Source organism: Rhodnius prolixus, unplaced genomic scaffold (assembly GCF_049639745.1).
Source record: "Rhodnius prolixus isolate KJV_2025 unplaced genomic scaffold, Rpr scaffold_2, whole genome shotgun sequence".
NCBI classification, from domain to species: Eukaryota; Metazoa; Arthropoda; class Insecta; order Hemiptera; family Reduviidae; genus Rhodnius; species Rhodnius prolixus.
The window spans coordinates 722,448-745,950 of NW_027411592.1; the positions used below are offsets into that span (position 1 = coordinate 722,448).

General features: G+C 33.7%; 2 protein-coding genes and 1 long non-coding RNA gene across 5 annotated transcripts; 1 reads left to right on the forward strand and 2 right to left on the reverse strand.

Moving 5' to 3' along the window:
- Positions 1–483: 483 nt before the first annotated feature.
- On the reverse strand, positions 484–10,410 carry LOC141448697 (cdc42 homolog). 3 transcript variants are annotated; one of them, XM_074117233.1, is made up of 7 exons: positions 10,111–10,410; positions 7,892–7,999; positions 6,891–6,963; positions 6,267–6,376; positions 5,050–5,247; positions 4,667–4,806; positions 484–4,039 (listed from the first exon to the last, which is right to left on the reverse strand). In XM_074117233.1, exons 2-6 carry the CDS (start codon positions 7,994–7,996, stop codon positions 4,717–4,719), a joined length of 576 nt encoding a protein of 191 aa, XP_073973334.1. In that variant the 5' UTR covers positions 7,997–7,999; positions 10,111–10,410; the 3' UTR covers positions 484–4,039; positions 4,667–4,716. The 3 variants fall into 3 exon arrangements, with proteins under 3 accessions (XP_073973334.1, XP_073973336.1, XP_073973335.1); XM_074117235.1 differs by lacking the exon at positions 10,111–10,410 and adding an exon at positions 9,755–10,008; XM_074117234.1 differs by lacking the exon at positions 484–4,039 and having other exon boundaries at positions 4,663–4,806.
- Positions 10,411–10,568: 158 nt separating this feature from the next.
- LOC141448704 (uncharacterized) lies at positions 10,569–14,948 on the forward strand. The gene is made up of 3 exons (XR_012455203.1): positions 10,569–11,154; positions 11,259–11,524; positions 12,948–14,948. It is a non-coding gene; the product is annotated as an uncharacterized lncRNA (long non-coding RNA).
- A 3,670-nt stretch (positions 14,949–18,618) lies between these two features.
- Positions 18,619–23,453, reverse strand: LOC141448689 (RNA-binding protein 45). Its single transcript, XM_074117217.1, has 9 exons — positions 22,943–23,453; positions 22,748–22,862; positions 21,450–21,641; positions 20,983–21,292; positions 20,341–20,498; positions 20,079–20,257; positions 19,241–19,358; positions 18,884–19,040; positions 18,619–18,755 (listed from the first exon to the last, which is right to left on the reverse strand). The coding sequence occupies exons 1-9, from the start codon at positions 23,094–23,096 to the stop codon at positions 18,636–18,638; spliced, it is 1,503 nt and encodes a 500-aa protein (XP_073973318.1). The 5' UTR covers positions 23,097–23,453; the 3' UTR covers positions 18,619–18,635.
- Between the last annotated feature and the right edge of the window lie 50 nt (positions 23,454–23,503).

Consider the following 23,503-nt stretch of genomic DNA (forward strand, 5'->3'; position numbering starts at 1 on the left):
ATTTAATTGAAAAATAAACGGCAAAAAAAAAAATTATATCGAAATTTAGAAGTTTTTCGTTATTAAGAAGAGACAAAGATAATTTGTTTTTGGATGGAGAAAAATGTACGAAGTCTAGAGTACGGGTGGAAAGAAAGTGTGGTTAATGTGAGCATAATAAATACTTGAATAAATGAAATCAATTGATGACGAAAAGTTAAAACTATTCTTCAACTTAACAACACAAGAAATCCTAGCAGATGGCTATGAAAGCTGGGCTACTACAACGAAAACGTACGCAAAGGTAAGTAGAGAAGAAATGGATTATTGGAGAAGGTGTTTAGAAAAAGGGAAATGAGATGGAGAAACAAAGATGTAAGAAAAGTAATGGAACTGCGGTGAAGAGAGAGAGGACCTTTTGAACTCCAGGGTATCAGCTGTCTATTTAACATTAGTATATCTAGGACAGCACTGGTCATAACTGGACACAGAAAAATGTATATGTAAATTATATAATTATTTCATTTATTTAATTTTTCCATATCAAAGTTTTATTATAATTTTTAAATTTAATTTTAGTTACATCTGACAATTTATGCAAATATCTCTCGCGCCCTTTTGCAATTTTAATTAATATTCCTAAATAATAAATGCTATGATATAATAAAATTAGTAAACATTAGATATTTTATGTTCAATTTATATCTATATGGGTATATTCATATAAATATTCAAAGGTCACAATTGTTGACTTTTTTTTATACAGTTGGTTTTTTTCCATCATTATTTTTTTTTATTATGAAAACAAAAATAATATTTCTTATTGAGCGGCTTCTCAAAAGGAGAGATTAACAATACATTAACATTAAAATTTGGTTACATGTTGCAGGAGAAGCGTTGGTTGTCGCATCTGGATTACATGTTGTGGATCTCTCCTTATTAGGAGATTCCATCCTACAATTGATTTAATTTAATGAACAATATAATTCATTGTTTAGGTAAAGATATATTGATTGATTGATATATATATATATATATATATATATAGACCATATATATGTATAAAGAAGCCTAGAGATTCTTTAATTATAGATTCCAAAGCTTCGAGATTCTTTTATTATATAGATTCCAACGCTGTGCCTGTCTATATATAGTACGCCAACATTTATGTAAGCACAGGAGAAGCAATGTTCCGTTATGTTGTGTTCACCTGGCAAATTAAAATAAATTGGAATGAAAATTTTTAATTTTTAAATATAGCAACTTTCCACTTTGTTTTCTTCTACTTTAGTGAAGGTCAGTTCCCACAACAGGTGAGCAATAAGCTAGCCGCAGGTTGCAGAAAAGGTGGACTTGCATGGGGGACAGTCAAGGCGGTATGGACGGTTCCATTTTTGTCATTTTCACGAATTATTTATCCATACTGAGTAGCGAGTGAAATGTGTGAACGGCGTATCGTCCGTCTGTTCAACTTTTCGTTCAATTTTTTTGGATGATTCATCCAAAGAGACTGGGGTGGTGCACATTACGCAGAATCACTAATTCTTAAAAATATGACTGTTGCTCTAGATGTCTTGGAAAACAAAAAATTAATTTTTAATTTTCTTTTCTGTTGGTTTTAAAATTAAAAAAAAAAAAGAAATGTAGATTAAGTGAACATAAATTAACAGTTGCTGCAAATCAGATACATTTCAACTCGTTCAGCGCATCTTGGAAATGAACTAACCATTTCATTGTGGATGATATTCCCAAACAAAAAGTGAATTTTACTTTTTCTTTCGCACCTAGAGAATCATCCGTGATGATCGTCAAAACTGAACCGTAAAAAAGCCTTAATATATAACTTAAAGCATCGCTCTAGGTATCATTGGTTATATCCGTAACAGTACACACTTTTCCCTTATTTCTGTCAGGTTTCGGATCTCCATCCATCAAGAGAGATTTTGCCTACCACTCGCCAAGCTTCTGACACACGCTACACTTGCTGAATGACTGAGGAAGATTACTTCGTGTCTTATATTATTCCCAAGATGTAAGACACTTATGAGGAATGAGTGGGATAAACTTAATACAAGTAGAGTGCAATCAAGTTTCCTGCAAGTTTAGTTATAAGTAACTTTTGGGAATTATCCCAAGTTTGTTCTCTACACCGTGGGTAGGCGTCAAGTTTGAACTGCGACTCTAAATCACCTTTAATTAACTAACAATAGCAGGTAATAATAGTAAATTAAGTATTTATATTCAAGGGTTTCTTACCACTGAATGTATAAACAATTTTATACAATCAAAATCAGCTGTGGTCAAATATTGATCTTGTAAACAATTTGAAAAATTATGGAATACGAAAAATATGTTGCATTACACAGCCATTTAAACAATAATATCCAGTGAATATCGGCTGCTAATATTTGCGAGCATTAAGGGACAAATTCTCGCACATTAAACTTCGGCTCCCCCGTTCGGAATAGAAAACAACTCGAACTTCGATGCTAGAAATACAAAAACTTGATTTTACTCACTTTTTTACTACTTCACTACTTGCTCATAAATGTTCTATTGCATGCGAACATTCCATGTATATATACACACAAAATAACCTGCCACAATCAATACTACTAATGTAGTGCAGAAACTGAGGTGGAAGTCCGATCTCCCCGGTCACCACTGATGGTAAATAAAAAATGCGAGACCTGTCAGAACTTAACGAAAACTGAAATCATATGGCTGAGGTTGTCTCAGTACTGCGGCTTAAAACATTTTTCAACACCTTTCAGGGATATTTCAAATTTAAGTGTTAAACAGCCTATAACACACTATTTTGAAACTTAAAACCGGCCAATTTAAAGTCCTTTAGAGTAACAGAAAACAATTTCAAATTTTGTAAAATATTATTTTTAAGCAGATTATCAAAATATTACTTTGAAAAACAAAAAAACAAAATTTTTTGCTAAAATTATAAAGGCAAGCTTGTGAAGAGAAACCAACAGTAATTATATTATACTCATAGAAATAATGGCGTTCAAGCCCTGAGGACTTTGACCTCGCCAGGAACGGGCATTATTCGAAAAATTCTAATAAAGAATAAAACTTTTATCCTTTATCTTTATCACTATTTTGAACGGTTAATGATAACAGATAAATTCTGTAGGGGGGGGGGGGCTATAAATATCAAGTAACATAATCTAAGAATATGAATAATTGTAATTTTCAAAAATACAAATTTATTTCTTACCATTAATAAGATTAATATACCAATGAAAATATATTCCTGATTCAAAACCTTCGAATAATGCCCATTTCCTGTTACATCATTACTTTCTTTAAAAAATAATAATAATAATTAAACGAAATAGAAAAATATATTCCGAATTGCAACCAAATGATAAGCCCATCGCTGGCATTACCTAACCTCTCCATTTTTCCAAATTTTCAGTCTTCCCAGAATTTTTTCTTTCTCGTTTATTTTATAAAATAATTTAATTAAATTTGTTTTGTTTTGTTTGTTTTTTTATTAAATTATTTCTTAGATACAATTTTTAATATATATTTAAATATATTATTTATTTATATTTTTTAGAATGCACAAACATAGAGACACAATCTTAAAAATTTCTATTTGGAATTTCATGACGACAGCTTCTTCTTTTTTTTTTTATAGCAAAACTGCGGCATAGAGTTGCTTGGCAACAAGTTATCTTTACATGTTTCAATAAATATATTTTTTTTTCTTTTTTTAAAAAAAAGGAAGAGAAGCAGTTAATGATAAAATGATAATTATACAATAATAAGAAAATTATTATTACAGTTATTAAACATTAGTTACCACACCGCCACCATATTTGGCTGTCGTCACTGACTGGGCAATCCAAAAACAATCTTGGAAGAAGAGATGCCTAAACTCCCGACGGCCCAAAATTACGATGCTGTCCAATTATTTAAAGATATTTTGTTTATATATAAATATATATATGAAGATATATACATATTTATATATTTATGTATCAAAAAAGTTGTTGTTATTTCTTCTTGTTTCACCACATTCTGGGAGATGTTGTGTGTCCTGAAACAAGGATAAGATCCAGTGAGATAAAGTAGAATGTAGTATTTTACATACCCAAGGCTTCTGAGCCCATAATCGCTCCATCAGTCATTATGTTACATATCCTATTGATCTACCCAAAAAGAGATTTTAATAATAAAAAATCTGAATATATATTTTGAATCATAGCTTACATGTTTGAACGTAAGCAATAGGTGTAAAACCGGTGCGCGCTAATACAAAACAAGCAAATCAATTCCCTCTTTCAATCATCATTCATGGAAAGCATTTTCTGGAATACAAAAGGGATGATTTTTTTTATTGATTCCCTTGACTGGCGAATAGTATGCTAATATTCTGGATAAAACGGATGAAAAAGTTTGAGAAGTGGTCTTAATTGATCAAGAAAAACCAATGTGAATATTCTCACGAATTTTCCATAATAAGACGATACCCGAAGATTCTAAAGAAGAATTCTTACTCAGATTGTCTAGTTGTAAGTTGTAAGCCCATATATTTCACTGAAGTGACACCAGAGTGAAGGCTGGCTATCACGACGCGGCCCCCCCCCCCATAACGTTCTAAAACAGTTTTCTACAAAATAAAAAGCAGTGCCATCATAATATTAGAATTAGAAAGATAACTTACGTTGTGCAGAGTGCGTGATGATCGTAAATGAAAGCTGCCGTCCAGCCTCCCTACAGTATAACACACTTCCTCTTTTTTATTGGCTCCGGAGGCTCCAGCGCGGCCAAAATTGCTTCATCAAATACATTCTTCAGTCCTTTCTATAAAAAGCCAAACAGTGCAATGTTAGCCTACACTAAAATTGGTCAGTTTTTATTTTCTCTTAATGTACTAGCAAAAGAAGGTTGGCAACCTTGCAGATTTTCGACTTCGAGATGTGATCTAAAATTTTGATTTTTTTTTTTTTGTTTTTTGTTTATAAACGACCTGACCGTCTTTTAGTGTGTATCCGTGTATCCTTTTAACTCAAAGAAGAAGAATTGAAAACAGTTTGAATTCCTTACCTGGGTGAGAGCGGAACATTCCACGTATTTGACGGCTCTAAGCTCTTTAGCAAGTTTCTCTCCTTGTTCGAAAGTGATTGGCTTCTGTTTGTTCTTGGCCAGCTTTTCTATAGTTCCCGCGTCGTCCCTTAAATCTATTTGTGTTCCTACTAACAGAAACGGTGTTTTTTGGCAATGGTGCGTTATCTCAGGTACCCACTGAAACAAATTATTTAGATATAATATATTAAATTTCTTAAATAATACATAATTAAGACGAAGGAGAAGGAATTAACTCCGTTGGTTACACTGGAATCGTCCCGGGTTCCAGCCCAGATGAGTTTCCACTCGAAAACCTCTTACAGCTCAGTGAATGTACAGTGTAGGCTACTGCGACGAGAAAAATTCTGGTCCCAAAAACCTGACACGTTAGGTGACCACCTGATTTTAAATAAATAATAATAACAAAACTAAGGTATTTCTGTCATCTTCATAAAATGTTGGTAGAACTAAATTCGTTTGTGGCGAGCATTAAAGTTATTCCATAACAGAAGGATTTGGCATTATCTTAAAATGCTTTAGGTTGAACTTTTAATTTTCTGCCAATATCTACACATCGCCAACTTATTATTGTATTACTTGGTGGTAACAAAACTCATTGCGAGTCGGCAGTTTTACTTTTAGAGTACTTTGGCAAAAAATAAGATTTATCCACTCATTCTTTTAGGTATCATCTAAAGTTATTAATCACTTTAACCCATCTTGTGTCAGTAATTTGATTCTATTTGGTACCATGAGCTTTCTCGTGGGAAACTTCTTACCCCGCAAAAAGCGAGTCATAATTCGGTCTCCCGCTCATTAGTTTTTGGTTTCTGACGCGAGATTATTTGCAGGAGCACATAAACCGTTACGCCGACTTCTCTAGCCACTTTGTATCAAGAGGATTTGTTGCCTCTCATTAATTAAGATGCAGAACGAAAGATACAATGGCAATCAGAACTGGCACGGCCAATGCCATGAGTTTGGCGTAATTTAAAAAATGTATATACAGATGAAAAATTCCTAACAAGCGAGGAGGCATTAATAAACTTTTTGGGAGCATTAAGAGCTAGTTAAGACTCATCGGGTGCAAATATCTTCTTAAACTCAAAATAATCAAACCACAGTTATCTAATATCTACAAAATTTAAAGGGTAAGAGCTATTTGTTTAGAACAACTTCTTAAAAATACAACTTACCTTCTCTTTGACGTTTTCATATGAAGAAGGAGAAACTACAGAAAAACACACTAGAAATACGTCGGTCTGGGGATAACTAAGTGGCCTTAGTCTGTCGTAATCTTCCTGACCTAAACGTACACAAAACATACATTACTTAACATTGAACATTTTCTTACAATTCAAACCCAGAAAAAGTAGTATTTCAAGTATTATTAAAACTGTCCGGTAGGATAGTTGCATCTGGGTAAAGTATATTACAGCAATAATTTATTCATCTGTATATTATTCCAAAAACACTGGCGGCCAATCGGATGATCGTAGGCCTACTACTACAGACAGAGTAAACAATGCTCCGTTTATATGATTAGAATCGGATAGCCTTGCAGAGTTTTTCCAGAAAGAAAAAGAAGCTGCAAGTATTACGGAAGGAAATGAAAATTCACTTCTTCACGCTTTATTCAGGAATTCCTCTTCAGACTATTTAGTGTAGTCGTTCAGTTCAGATTGGTGGAGGTGCCACAGTTGAAAAACATGTCTACACAGGCTATATAGCCAGTCAACTCTAATGAAATCTAACCACTCAGCTAATGATAAATCTATTTTAAATAATGTAAAATCCTAAAAAAAAAAAAAAAATTATACCTGCAGTATCAAATAAGCCCAATGTGTAGGGTTCACCACCAATCATTACAGTAACTGCATAATTGTCAAAAACCTGAAAGAAATAATAAATAAAATATATAGGTTATTTGCTAGGAACGTTTTCAAAAGGGAAACTGAAGAAAACATCATCTTTTTTTTTTATTAAAACTGTCCGGTAGTATGACAGTTGAGTAAGGGTTGACCGTCAAAAGGTGTCATCCATTTAGTTTGATTACGTATAACTTTCGAGAAAAAGTGACTTCCCTTCATTTTTTGAGAATTAATAAATTAATAGAATATTTTGGCCAAAAATAAAATTTAGAACATGTGTTGAAATTATTAAGACATTATATGCTAGTTGGTAGTACAACTGGAAAATGGAGGTAATTTGAAAGTAAAAAATTGAAAAAAAGAGAATCCTGGTAGCTATATTGGCAAAACTTGCCTTCAAAAACGGCCCAAGGTTTCCTTAACAGTTGTTTTTGCTTTTATCTCCTATGGTCTCTTATTGCGAAATAGCATTTGAAACGCAATCTGGACACGTGACGTTTCGTCTACGTTTCCTATCATATGTTTCCACAAGGCTACATTATGGAACACATCCTGAGCAGACGTTAGCTGAGCTTATCGTGGGTACATAGGCCCTTGGGCCACTTTAAATTGGCAATGTCATAACTCAAAATCGAAAATCATTTGGTTACTCAATTCTCGTACAAAGTGTGAGAGTTTATAAACAGAAATCATTCCACTTTTTATTTTCAGACCCCCCTCACCTCAACTTGACCACCACAACTCTTTTGAGAATAAGAATCTATCATCATAGAGGCTGTGTTATGGGAAGGGAGAAGTTGCCAGGACATTGAATTGGATAAAAATAAAAAAAAGGAAAAACAAAAATGCTGCACAATCTGCGACTAAATGATAAAGTGACATTACGATAATTTTTTCCATATTTAGAAATTTAGGAAGAATGATAACAATTAGTAATGCAGAATACTCACCGTAGGAACATATTCGGATGGAAATTTATTAGTGGTATATGAAATAAGAAGACATGTTTTTCCTACTGCTCCATCTCCCACCACCACGCACTTTATGGTCTGCATTTTCTGAAACGAGAATAATTTATTTCCATTAGTCTGCACAGAACAATTAAACAACTAAACACAGTTAGAACGTAAATAAATTGTAGAATCTGCCAAGTTTTTCTCTATTTCCTACATGCAAGTCATTTGAGTGCACTAGACTTTTTTTTTATATGATGGGATACAAATATAAGTTTTCCATATCACTGAGGCTGTAACTGTCGAAGAATGTAGGAGATACAGTTTTGAAATTAAATGGAGAGTTAAGCATCGTGTTTAGCAACAACCTGAGTAAAAAAACTTGATGAAGCTTGTCTCTTCTATCGGTGTAATAACTAAATTACGTACAATCCTCGAAATAATATTGGTTATTCACAAACTTGTAAGGAAAAAAAAAAATTGTAAACACTAATAATTTACTTCTCACGGTCGTTCTTAGGTTACCCAAAGGTAAGAAATATTTTGTTGAATCCTTCATTCGTTTGTAAAAAACAAAAACGACTTTAATAATCATTCAATTGGTGAATTCGATCTGTTCTTGTTTTCAAAAATTAATAAAGGAAATTCATTAACATATACGTACAATACCTACATGGGTACATGTTCATCATAAATTAAATCTAATTAAAATAAAGACGTGCCTATTAGAATGAACAAAGAAAAAACGGACTTTCAGTTCGTAAAATACGTAGGGATTATTTTGACTTTTTTTCAATAATACCATGCTTTTATAAAATTGTTTATTTGTACCATAAATACGTTCTAAAAATAGAAGGCCCGTCCCACAACTTATAGCATGTTTTTCTAGCAATAATGTGCTCATGACTAATCTATCCTTCAGATAGTTAAGAGCCTGAATAAGCAAGAAGCAGTCATGGTCAATTTTATAGGAGGCAGAAAAAATAATTAGAAGGTGATCAATAGGACCAAAAAGGTTAAGTACCTTTTTAGAAGAAAAAGGCTAGAAGATAATTTTATCTTCAAACTATTACAAAATGACCAATGTCTTTGTTCGTAAAAATTATAGAACAATATGTCTGAATCTCTCTTCATTTTGAATCAACAAAAACAAATTTGAACAATGAATTTTGACAAAAGTATCTATTCAACAGATGAGAAACTCAGAAGAGACTAATAAATTATTTATTATGTGACACAATTCTGAACCTTTTTATTTTTTGTGGTAAGAACAAGGAAAATAGCTAACTGGGGTCACGTTGAATATTGAATTCTCTAAAACAGGCTTTAACGAATTACATTTATGAATTATGGACAATTTTTTTTAACTATTTTTTACAGAACAAAGTATGCACCGCGGCATATCAGATCTTTGTTACCAACAAGGCGTAATAAGCCTGCAGAGCTACATATGTATAAACCATACAAAGACCTCACTTTAGGCAGCAAGAAACATAGGCTCAGCTACCTATGAAGATCTGTTAACTCACATTAACTTGGAATCAACCCGACGCTAAAAAATTTGAACACATTGAACCTGATCGTCACTTTTATGCCAAGCTAGAAAAGTCTGTTAGGGAAATAAAAACTTAATAAAGAAGATTTATCAGAATCGAAAGATTTGAATTGATCCATTTATTCTATCTTCATCTCATTATTTCCTACTTGAATGATTTTCCAATTTTACAAAAACCAAAAGGGAATAGAATTTAATTTTCAACACAAAAGAGTACCTCGTTCTTATATCAGAAGTGAAATTAGTCAAGTTTCAATGCTTCGTATTTAACCTTAAAATGATTTGATAAAATTTTAGTTACATACCTAAAAAAACGAACTATTGATAATTTGGTGTAGACTTTAGTCATTACAATAATCTAATCCTTAGTTTGTTTTAAAGTTGTACACTCCCTCGTTAGTAATAAAAATCCGTACGATTTAATTATAAACCATTAGGTCTCTTATAAAGAAAACCGTGTAAACACCAAAAATTCACTTAACTTAGACCACTTTTAATTTATTCTTTGTTTAAAAAAGGATTAGTTTTTTCAACTTAAATGCAGCAAGCGCTATGATATCATCAAAGGAGCCATTTTGACATGCGACTAGCACACTTAGAAGTTACTTTTTATTCAAATTAATGCACGTGTTAATTATAATACTGTGTAACTAGTACTTACAATGTTTTAGCTCTTCTATCCAGGAATTAGTTATTTTTCAAACACCTTCGGAAATTTACGGCAACAAGAGAGAACAATAAACGGGAAAACCTTCACTCCTTCAGGGCGTCAACTAAGTTAAAAGTAAATTCCGCTAGAGTGTCTCACACTTAATTTCCACAACTTAACTAATGTTGAAATTAAATGCAAAAAGTAATTTTTCTTCAAAGATTATTTAAAATTCGCAAATGCCACTTAGCCTATCTAGAAACTTTGGTATGCAAACACACCTATACGAGCATTACGCAATTACAAATACCAACGTAAGTTCATATCGCATTCTCAAATACCCCCTCAAAAACAAATTTCAACCCGTGTATTTCAAAAAATTAAGGAATATACCTGCGCGAGTCGAAAGTAGTTAACAATTTTCACGTAAAAGTAAACTTTTTACACTTTTGTAAAAATTGAGTGTAATCGTTTTATAAAGAAAATGTTTTTTTGATATGCTTTGTCATATCATTTTTTGATTATTTAATTCTGTTAAAAACAGGACATGTAATAACTATAAGTCTCTTTGAAATTCTAAAAGAGATAAGAAAAGGTAAATTTTCCTTGCTAGAATGACTCAAATGGTTTGTTTGAGCGAGATCCTTATTCTCTAATTTGCATCATATGGGCGGGGCAGTGGCCGGAGCCCCAAGTTTTGCTTTTATTTATAAAATAACATGCATCTGCGTGTTCATATCATATCTATGATGGAAAACTAACTTTACAATAACTTAAAGTTCGCAGGAATATATATCTATGTTCTAGGAATATCTACTAACATGAACAAATGATATTAATTCCATTAAAATTACTGGAATTTGGAAGAAAGGTTTTACAATTATAATTTACGCCCAATTTATTGGGAGTAACGCTTAATGAGATGTGGCTTCTCCAGCCGAGTGCCGACTTACGAGCAATTAATGTGCAAGTGGTACATACTATTAGGCCGGAAATGTTTTGAAAATGAATATCATCATTTACTACGTATCATAAGTGCTAAGTCGCATACTGAAGGTACACTTTCTGAGCTCATATTGTCCTATTTTTATTTATTTTTTTAACTAAACCTGAAATAGTAATCAAGTACGAAGTGAAATTTATAACTTTTTTTTTTATAGCAAAACCTACGAATGTCTAAAAAATGTGATCATCATACGCGTTTCAAGGTTTTGCGGGTGAAAAGACCGCTTCTAAGTTGCCGTCAGAAAAGCTGAATGCAACAAGTAGGAGGTGCTGAAGAAAACTTAATTCTTAATGCTAACGTCGCCCTCTTCAAAAATTTTCAATCTGAGAAGATTAATCATATTCTCTGATCCGGAAGCTCGAGTGCCTTTTTACTTTTTAGCACTTCATTAATTCTGGAAGAGCCGTTTGCTTACCTTAAGTAAGTAAGTAAATAAGTAATCGCCTATTTTTTCATACGGGGCTTAACGTCCAACTACCATTAACTAGCCGTTTACTTACCTTTCATTTTTAAGTTTCGTAAAAAAATTCATTATATCGAATATCATAGTTGAGGTTTAAGTGAAGGAGACGCGAAGATTTTGTAAACCCTGTAAACTTTTTTTGGACATTAGATAAGAATGATAAAAAAGCTCTTTATTATGGAATAAAATTAACAATTCACCTCTTATACAAATAAGTAAAAACAAAATGATCAGCCGTGTTGCTACTTCTAAACGAAGGAAAGCATTTATTTTCCAAAAAACTGTCTTGAAAGTTCAGATAAGTTATTATTTTAATTAAAAAAAAATTAATGTTATTTTCAACTAATAAATTAGCCTATAAAAGGTATTTCAGCTGAATGAAAATTGTAAAAGCCATTCAAATATGTCGTGTAAAGGCAGCTCAATTAGCACGACCTGAGACAATATGACTTCCCTACATTCACTTTTTCCACCCAGTCGAATTTAAGTCGAAGTTGTTTATTCAAGGTGAAAAGCGGACTGCTTCAATTTTCCTCAAATTTCTGCTTATTTCTTTAAAACCTGGTGTAATGGAGTTGAATTATCCAATTCAATCTGTCGAAAAGTTTTCCGCATAAAGTTTAAATTATCATTTTCCAAAATATTTTATTTCTTTATCATTTCTTTTGCTAAAACTCTAAGTAGTCTCCATTTTGGATAATAGAGAATTTTATCAAAATTAAACCTATGCAAAGGAAAGGAATAAAATGTATTGAATTGAAGTATTAAAATTGAAGAATTAAACTCAAGTAATAAAATATATCACTTAAAATATATAATACAAGTATAAATTTTTCAATATCATCAAAGCTCACTCTGGGGGCCAGGACTTGCGGAGTATGTGGGCAAAGAGAATGGAGGCAAACTGACCTGGGAAGGTTCTAGGCCAACTAGAACCCTTCGGCTGCCTGCCCAAGCAGTGACGAAATCAATCTTCCTAGTCCTGGGTCTGCAACGAACTTGTTGATGGCCTGTGAGACACGCAAAGGAGTTCATTCGAGGAAAACCAAAGTTAAGGGCGTATCTGCTAAGCCAGCTCTTGTTTATCGAACATTACTGTGTGCTCTATGTCCTCACCTATGCGTCATCACGCAAGGGCGTGACAGGAAGCGAGACACAGGGCGTTGGTAAGTCCCTTAGGCGGCTTTGGAGCCTGGTTCTGAAAATTCGGCATGCGCTGGCTAATCGGGTCAACAAGGATCGCGGTGGCTGTGGGCCATTTGGCTCACTCCCCTCCTAATTACAATTCCATCTAACCTGTTAAATTCATTTTTTTTATTTTGACACTGTTTTTATAGGTTCATTGAAATGTCTTAAGTTTATTTTTTAATTGCTCTCAAGTGATATAAGCGTTTTGGTCGTCGTGCTCCAACTATTAAGACAAACAGACGTCTCTTCCGGTTTAATGGAACTCGTACTGCTACAATAACTAGAGAGATATTCTGTACCAGAATGATGGATACCATGGAACTTAAAAAAGGAGAAAATAAATTAGTATTGAATACTTTTATTATAACTACACAAAATGTAAATGCAAGTTTTAAATTAGGTTTATAATTTTTACAATTAACATGTTTATAAATAAAAAAAAGAAGCAATTGTTCTGGTTTAATTTTTTTTTAAGGAAAAATTATGAATAAAAAAAAAGGTTAAGAAGTTAAGTAAAAGGAAAACACGTCAAATTGAGAAAAAGAGATAGATTCTCTCTTGTAATAATGAAAGCTAGTAATCTTGCAAGAGAAAAGAGTATTTGTAGAAAGTAAGTCTAAATGTTTGGATGAAAGGAATGCGGGAGGTTTCACTTGATATTCGTACTGGAGTCGGACTAGTCACTTTCCGCTAATATCGCCTACTTCCTATTCAATAACTCGCCATTACCATGGTCTTGTTGTAGATTTGTTCTTTGTAGAGAAAGAGAATGTCTTTTTTTTTATGTATTCTATCTTTCGTGTTATTTTTTATTTTTTTTCAAAATCCAGTTCTGAAGTTCTGTGGTTGTTGGTGGGTTTTTCTGTTCTGTTTATTTTTGTCTTTTATTTATTTATTTTTTTGTCAGCAGTCAAAATTTGATTCCAGTTTAACGTTTTTCTGTAAAAACAATTTTAATAGTTTTTGTTAAAAACTGTAATAATGGGTTAGTACATTTGGTTAGCTTTTTTTTTTTTTATTTATCGAAAAAAAGGGAAAAAAGAGTCCCAGATATAACATTCGGTAGAGCTAGGACTAAGGATTCGTCGGACTGGATTGGTTTTCTACTCCTTTCTTAACTGACTTAAACGCCCATCTTCTAAATTAAATTTGTAAAAACCACGACGTTTCGCAAAATTAACACCATAAAAGATGGGCTACAGTTACAGAAGAAAAAGAAAAAAAAAGCAACATATCCCAATAGCACAAGCTAAACATTCTGCAAAAATGCTTGCTCTTTACACTGGGGTTAAATAAATTTACCAAAGTTAGTTTAGTGTAAAAACGGAAACATCAAGTGAAATCGACTTCCTTACACCGAACTGATTAAATATACAATAAACATGCGTACAATTAAAACAGATAAATTCGGCGAAATTTACGAGTATCTGAAATTTAAGCAAAACTATAAAAATGCTTAAATGAACATTAATTGGAAAACCAGTTTACAACATTTAATTTAGTCTTGGCACATAAGAGTTCATATGAGATTAGTGTTTATTAAGTAGAGAGATACTGTATGAAAACAAAATACAGTATAATTAGTTCATGGCAAGGAAAAAAACAAAATTTTAATTTCAGATTACATTAAAAATATACAGTAGTGTTAAAACTCTTTAAAACGTACAATTGTTTGAGCTTGTAAACATAACCTAACATTACCTACTACGTATGTAGATATTTTATAAATTTATAATACACCGAGATAAAAAAAAAAACACTTTTTATGGAATACAGTCCCTATCGCTTAGCGAAAATTAAATTTACGTCTATTATGCCAAAGTATATGTACAATCACCTCCAGCTCATTAGAGTGAACATGTGGTATGTACATTTATGTATATTTTATTAATGATAAAATATTATATTCGTATGTTCACCAAAAAAAAAAAAAAACTGTATTAATCACATTTTCTTTATGGCTATTGATCAACAACTGTTTCCATTTCGTATTCCTTGCCTTAATGTGACCACTTCAATTTCTAGGCTTTGGGAAATATCTGTTAGATTGAAAGGGCCATTTGGAAATGTTTGAGAAGCCTTGTTCACAGTTTTCACAAAATAACTAAGAAGAGGATTTATACTTTTAGTCAGTAGAAAGGAAAAGAAACAAAATGGCCAATGTCTCAAAAAAAAAAAAAAAATTCTCTAAGAGCTTGAGAACCAAATTAAGGAATGAAACCAAAATATTACATAGTTTCAGTGTACCAAAAATTAAAAAAAAGAAATGAATCATTAAAACATGATTGAATGCCAAATGTTGCTCTGACAGCAACTGGCAAGATTATTGTTCTGTACAGGATTTCTGGTAATAAGTGAAATGTTGATGTTAATGCGTTCAGTTACTATTTAAAAATTATTTCACTCATTGAAATCCAGGCAAATTTTGCGTTTCAAAGTTTTTTGGGCCAATTAATATTCATAAAAATACATAAATACACATAAATAGTACACATACTGAAAATATGATAAAGAAATGTTCACCAAGTTCTTTTTTAAATCGTTGCTTTTAATAATGTAGTTAGTTGTCCTTAACTGTAAGCTTAGCGCAATAACCAGTTATGTTTCTCTATAATAACTATGTGAATATCTTTCATAAATTCAAGATATCTCTTCCCTCAAGTCTCTAAATGCAGTCACTAACTGGTCTGCTAAGTTAGTTGAAATAATAATAATAATAATAAAAATAATAATTTCAGGATGTTCAGTATTTGCGCCGAAGAAGTTCCTTTTCAGGCACAATAATGTGGCTAAAATTATCCATAAAGCACTTTGCTCAAAGTTTGGTTATGGGTAGGAAGGGTAGAGTGGCACATATCGTCGATATCGCCATACCCAATGATGATAACATGCAGAAAAGCAGGGCCGAAAAGATCCGGAAGTACCAGGGCCAAGAGAAATGTAAAACCTGGACAAAACGACGATTGCGCCTATAATACTTTCCACGAGTGGCCTCGGGCCCAGAACAACGGTGACTGCTGTCAATGAGTTGGGCCTATCCACTGATCTGGTTGTAGAGGCACAGAAGGCAGTCCTCCTAGATACGGTCCGTATTGTCCGAAAGTTCCTGAGTGCTGCCCATTAAGCAGATCAATACAGCCGATCGCTGCGTGCAGCAGGTTATTATTTAAATTTAGTTTTTAACTCCGAGAGATAGATAATAATTTAGATAAGGGGTTGAGGCAAAGTCCACCCTCCTGAGTGATTTCCCTAATAAGGAATCAGAAATGAAATAATAATAATAATAGTAATGAGTTAATTAAGATTATAACGAGGATTGTATGAAAATAAATGGCCGTCTTCTAAGTGACAAAGCTTAAGAAACTTGATTAAAACCTTTCAACATAATCTGATATTAGTGGACACTACTTGCATTAATCTATAGACCCTGTAGAATTATTTGTGACACCTTCACAATGTCAGATCAACTGTGAGCTTTCTATAAATTTTTTTACGATCTGTAGATGGCTAAAAAGAAAGTGATGGAAGAGGATTTCCTGGTGACATCTGGAGAGATAGGTGGCCAATGCTTGGATCGCGCAAAACCTCATTTCCGATGATACATTACAATATTATAAGAAATGTACATTTCTTGAAACTACGAATGAATAACGTCAAGAGAATTCGTTACTGAAAGATTTTGCATCACTTACGACCTTTACTGCCAGTAAATGAATACAAGATATACACTAAACTACAAAGAGATTTGGCCATATCTCTTTCGCTTCAGGAGCAACAGAAGCTCAGACCAATTCACGAGACTAAAGAAAGCTCTTTTAAAGAAAATGTGGCATTGAATTTTTCCCAAAAGTTGGCTTGCCGCAAAACGCCATCACACTAAGATTAATTTTGGATGTTAAAACATTAAGCATAAAAGCAAATAACATATTTTAAAAAAAAATGAAATAATTTTATTTCATACACCTCATATGTTTTTTTTTATGTCCGCCATGAATTTTGAAGAGTTCGGGCGAACAATTGATCCCAAAACGCCTTGTCCAGTTCTATCCCAGATATAAAGAAAAAAATATGTGAACACATGGTTGATACCAATATACTGAACAATATCAATGATTTCGTCCGTCTGCTTTCTGTTAATACTGGCCAGTTTCAGATTCCCAGCCTTCTTTAGAGGTTGGTTCAACACAAGCGTGGAATCGACGGATTAATAAAATCAACGATATTATCTAGTACTGTGGTTGTGGATGGTGATTTTTCCAAATCGTTTCTTCTTCAAACTATAAGAGGAAGAAAACTAGTTGGATTATAATATTATCTTACCATCTGATGCGCATATGTTCACAACTGGACAATTCCATGTTCAAGAAATGTTGTGTTCATTTCCAATTCAAGCAAGTTGCCCACATATTTAATGTTTATGGTCAAGTGTGCCTCTTTTTTTTTTATAAATATTTTTACTCACAATATCTTTAATCTACGAGTACGATCGTACCTACAATCAAGGCTAAACTTGATTAGTAGTCACAAGTAAATCAGTACCAAATATCAAGTAACCAAGTAACTTCATGTTACTAAAGTCATGGCAATAAAAAAGGGTATTATAAGAAATGAATTTTGATGAACAGAACATTTTAACCATTTCTTTTCTTTCCTTTGTCGTAATTTGCAAAACTGCATTTGTACTCAAGTTATTAAGCGACAGAAATTTCTTAGTTAACTGATACGAATGGATTCGGCACCTGTATACCAAAAGTTAGTTCTTTGTTAAGTAGACATACACTTTTAAAAAAACAATGACACAGCAGCTAATTGCTGCTGAAGCTCGTACGCATTTACAATCTTGCAAATCACAATAGTAAGAGCAACTCGGCAAGGGTAGGCCGGCCACATAGGCTATTTTAAATTTTTAGATCTGAAATATGTTTCATCTTGCCAAACATTAAAGAGATGACACTGTAGATGCAGTAAAGACTGAGCATACAACTTAAAAGTATTTCTTATATAATTTCTCATATTTAGCTGGTAAAAGCAATTTCTTAATATTCTGACGGTTAAAAGGTTGATTAAATTTTACTGTAGATTGAGATTTCGCCACCTATAATTGCATGATCATATTTTTAATAGTTAGCTCACCAATTTTTGAAAAATTTAACAATAAGTGAGGCGAACCCAAGGCTAACAACTCACAACTGAGAGCAGGACATTAATAAGGTCACACGTGACAATTTTCTCAAAAGAGAAAACATTGCATGGAGAAGCTAGAAACGATTCGCACAGAACAGAAGAGAGTTGCTCGAAAGGAGGATCCACTGCCATTCTGACAGATTAAAAGGACATATATCTTAACCAAAAATGTAAAGAAAACAAAACTTGTACTTCCTTTGGAAATGTGAACAATATGGCCGCAAGGAATTCGTAATATTTGGCGATCAGGTGTGGAATGTGAGAGGTGCTCGCCCAACAAGATTTGGACCCCTTAACCTTTATGGGACGAAGCGTGGCCCAAGCGTTGTTCCGTGAAGAGGCCTCCGCCCTAGTTTAGATTACAAAAATCTACTTTCCATTCTAGAATCAAACTTGAATGTCGTGATGGTTCCAAACGGAACAAAGGGACTTGCCTTTCAACTTTGTTACTTGGTTTCTACTTCTTTCTTAGCAAACATACTTGATTTGGCCACGGAAATAAACAAGTATCACTTCAGTTTCAGCAATAACCAGACAATTCCCTTACCTGCACCACATAACTGTGTCAAAGGAAAATTGTTTCTTTCTTTAAAAAAACAAACCTAACATTAGATTTAATAATGTTAAAAAAAATAAATAAAGTGTAAATAATGAAAATAAATACTGGTAATAATCTTACCTCCCAGCATCCTAAATTTAATTACTGTCTTCAACATCCATACGAAGCCTCTTACGATCGTTAGCGCCGCCTGGCCTAGGAGGCTCGGCCACCATTACCTTCATCCTCATACCGCACACTTCTTGCAAATGGAGAGTCTACAATATATTTAGGAGAATACAATATTTGGATCTAGTTTTCTTTTCCCCCACCAAAGATTTTACTTTTTTCAAACTTCAAAACAACTGGAGAATATCTCTAATGTATAATATATTGAATGGCTCACTTTAATGGCCTCGTCAGCAGATTCTTTAGTTGAATACGTAACATAACCACAATTCTTCCCGTACAATGTGTAGACTTCTACAAGGTTTCCAAATCTTCCAAATACATCCCTCAGGGCATACATCGGCGGCAGTCCTGGCTGACTAACTATAAATAATCTGGAAACACATCATAATATTAAGACATGTTCATTGACAGGTGAGAACGCCACTTAGGACCTTACATACGAACAAGCCTCGAGGATCAGGACACTATTCGTGTTCCAATCTATTCCTGGTAATCGAGCATAATGAAAAGTGGACCAGCATTTACTCTGAAGTACTGATAGAATCTTTTTTTAAAAAAAGGCGATAATTACCGGTGGGTAGCGTCGTCTGTTGGAGGTGCCAATGGCTGTGGAGGCGGTAACTTGACTGAACAATAACTTGGATCGAAAGTATCTCCATCTGGAGGCATGGTGGGTGCTCGGATTCCTCCTGTGAACAAAGAATAAATTAAAAATTTATTCCTTTTACGATATAAAATCATGGAAGTACTACTTCCTCATGTAGGCTGTCATTTTGAAGACTTCCAATAAGATTTCCCTTAAAAGAAAGTCAGTTCTTATAAAAAGATCTTCTGATCTTTCCTGATATTCTTGATTTAGAGTCAGAGAGAGAACAAAGTTATAAAAATAAAGCATTATGAACGGTAGTTATAAAAGGGCCGCCGTCACTTCAGTCAGGACACGAATTATGAGGATAATAATGTTAATGAACACTGGTATAAGAATTATTTTTATAAGACTTAGTAAGCTAAGCAACTTGACTAATAACAAATTTATAATCGTAAATAAAAACTATAATGTTTAATTAACATTTTTAGTACCGTCAAGATCCAAGCACTTGTCTAGACCCTACGATGGGTCTAGTTTTGTAGCACCATCGAACGAAGAAGTGAAACCCTGTTTTAACTTGTCATATTATTCATTCACATCAGGCATTCCAGTTTTCTTCTTGAAACTGTTTCAATTCTCAGCTTTCTGCCTTCCCTCTTCGTAGACATTAGCCTATCTACAAATAATAGTCTCAACCACTGACTAACCTTCACTTTGTTCTGTAAAATTTTTCTAGAACAACGCGGCCGGGATTCACTAACGGTTCTCGCCTGAAACATTAGCTCGTGCGCACCTACTTTGATATTAAGTAATTACTTACCTGGCGTTAAACCGGCAGATTTGATGATTGCCTCGGCCTTAGCCAAGGCTGTGGTGAGAGTAGCGAGCTCCGAAGTGGAAATGGTGGTGGTATTACCTCCGCTCATGGCACCATTCATATCAGATTTGGGTGCCGCTCCTAGCAATCCTCCGGAACTTCCGTGTCGAGATCCTGATCTCCTAAATGAAACAAACATGTTTGCAAGATGAGCTAAATATACGATTATTACAACACTTCACATGTCTTAATGAAGTGTTCTTACATGTCATCATGACGTCCTAACATATAAGGTGAAGCCATGTATGGTTTGACGTTGATTCTTTGTCCGGGGGGATACTCTAAGCCGTCAATCTTCTCTAAAGCGTGGCTCGCAGCGTCAGGACAGCTGTATTCAACCAGTAACTTCTGCACTCCGTAATACTAAACAACAAACCAGAATAAAAAGGTTTTGCTCGAGTGGTGACTCGAGCGAAAAAGAATTGTAGTGATTATTTGAGATATTAATTATTAAATTTTCAAAATATTTTCTTTGTTAATTGAAACCAAATATCTATTAATTTGCTAAATGTTCAAAAGGTCTCTATGAAGACCTGCAAACAGCCATGGGTATGATGCTATCCTAGCCAAGTAAAGGAGTATTCAGAGTTGCTTATTATCTTAAACATAAATTTAAGTTCCTTCAAGCTGAGTAAATTTTATGAAAGTAACTAATTTTCTAGACCGAAGAATAAAAAACAAAAGTTATTAAACCAACATCTCAGATATCCAAGCTATACCGTACTGCTGACACCCAAGAGTAGCATACAAACTGTAAACCTAAAAATGGAGTTTGCCATGTTCATATCTTTAAGGCAATATTCGGCAATACTATTTTACTGGACAAATTTCACTTATTATGTGATACCTGAGAATTAGCCTGCATGAAAGGTCGCATGGAGATCAAACCTGGGGCGATATCGAATAATCGATGAAGATGATCCTCTCTGAGACTGGCCGGGGCGGAAACCAACAGTCTGGTGTCTTGGCCAGCATCTCCGCCCCCACCGCCGCTCCAACGACCGCCACCTAAACTGTTAGAGAATGATCCACTGGGTGCACTATAACGATCCGGAAGTCCATCGTATGTATTTTGAGGTTTCGGCTCTCTAGGTCGTGCGAACACTGCCTTGTAACTTCGAGAACATTCTTCAAACGCTTTAGCCGCATGGTAAGCTCTGTTGGTAAATTAAGAAAACGTTAAATGATGTTTTAAAAAATAGGTGTTAAAATTTTGTAATCTCTAATTGTATAAGTTTATAATTTATTAATCCTTACACATCCTCGTCTGCCCCTTGCTAAGAAATAATATTGTAAGTAAATAGTGTTGCTCACCTGTGATATTTAACATAAGCTATGCCTTTACTTTCACCAGTTTCTCTATTCTTGACGATGGATATGTAATCGATGGCACCAAACTGTTTGAAGTGTGCGTGAAGCTCTTCTTCGGTGGCAGTTTTTGGCACGATTATAAACAACCGTTGAAGGCGTTCCGGGTCATCGTCCTTTCGTGAACCTTGTTCTCGACTAAAGGAAATTAACACTCATTAAACATTATCTAACTAGTAAATATTAGTAATTTTAAGAATATTGTTCATGTAGATTTTATGTCCGCAATGTAAGTAGTGGTCTATATACTTCAATATAACGAGAGCACCAATTGCTAAATATAAATTAAGAACTGTTGCTTGTTTTTTTTTTTAACAATGTTTGATGGATATGGGGTATTCATATTAACATCAGTCGATGCACTACTTTAGATTAGAGGAAAGTCTATTCACATATAGAGAATAAATGAAATGTGAAAGCAAGAAACTACACAAAAATCCGAGCATTTAAGAGTTGGAAAGAGGGGTGGGTTTGGTTATAAAATACCAGAACGGCAGAACCAAGGGCAAAGCCCTGAATAACAATGTCAAATTAGAAACAATTACAAATGTAAAATGTGTACTAAGTATAAAATACCTACAAATGTAAAGTGAAAATGGAACACTCACAATCAGTCATGTTTTCTAACAAATCCATTTCTGCATAACTACTATATGGCTAAGGATGTTACTTCTCGGGGAGGAAAAACCAAGGCCTGAGAGCTTTACCCAGGAGCCACTCTCCAGAATTGATTAAGAGTCTGATTAAGCGGACGGTCTGGAGGGTGAGCTCTAAAATCGGGGAGCCACAATAGATCCATAGGGGTCGCGGTGGCGTAGGCCTATCTACATAACTACTGGTTCACAGAAAGCAAAAAAAAAAAAACAGCGGGACTTGATCTGGGTATTCGAGTAAAATTTTGTCAGTAAATAGTGAAAAATTATACAAAACATGTAACTACCTCAAGAAAGTAAGAGAATCCAATTTTGGACACCAAAAAATTGGCTTTAAGCGATTTCTTGTAAATTAATTGAATATACTCTAAAGATTAAGCAGAGCCATTCTTTCTAAAGAATTACCTAAAACTCTTCCAACCTATTACATCATTTCTTTGCTTCATAAGACACAAGTTAAAACTAGTGACTAGTTACAATTTCCAAGCAGTTGCAAGTTACAAAAGAAAAACTATTTTACAAATTTCTAATAAGATTGAAATAAAAGTAATAATGGAAGTTATGGAGTTTGCCATTTTGAAATAAACATACCTGTGAGCCATCATTACTTTGATAGCTTTTGGCAAAGAACCTACGGTTTTTCCATTCATCTCTTCCATAGCAAGGGCAGCTTCCGATGATTTAGAATATTTAATGTATACGACACCTAATTTGAGAGCATTTAAAAAAGCATTAGACTTTCTGAAAAAAAAACAAAATAAAAATAAGATCCAAACAAAATATAACCTTTTGATTCATTTGTTGCTTTATCTTTGACAATCCATATATCTTCAATATGCCCGTATTTATCAAAGGCGTCGTGCAGATCATCTTCAGTGACGGTCTTGCCGCAAAGTATGAACAGCCTTGAGTTGGGAGGGTCAATAGAAATATCGGCCATTTCTAAACAACTGGTGAAAAGAAACTGTCTGATACAACAATTAGTATGTGGAATACGCAAGAAAGTTTGTTACGCAACAAACAAAAGTAACAGCCTTCCCCAAACCACTTCCTACGTTATCCAACACAACACCAAGAACAAAATAATAAGACGCCTTGCAGTCATTAATACACTACACATTCACAAATTCAGTCTGTCAAATAATATAAAAATTACCCAATTTTTCCTTAAAAAGTTCTAATAATTTATGAGTTTTACATTTTTAGTTTTGCTATTTAAACATTTTAGAAGCAAAAGCGTTGATGAAGAAGTAACAAGTTATTAAATGTTGCAAAAAAGTAACAATGTTCTGCGGCCCCTCCATGTCTTACAGATGTACACGTAGTTTTCATGCATTCAGTGAGTTT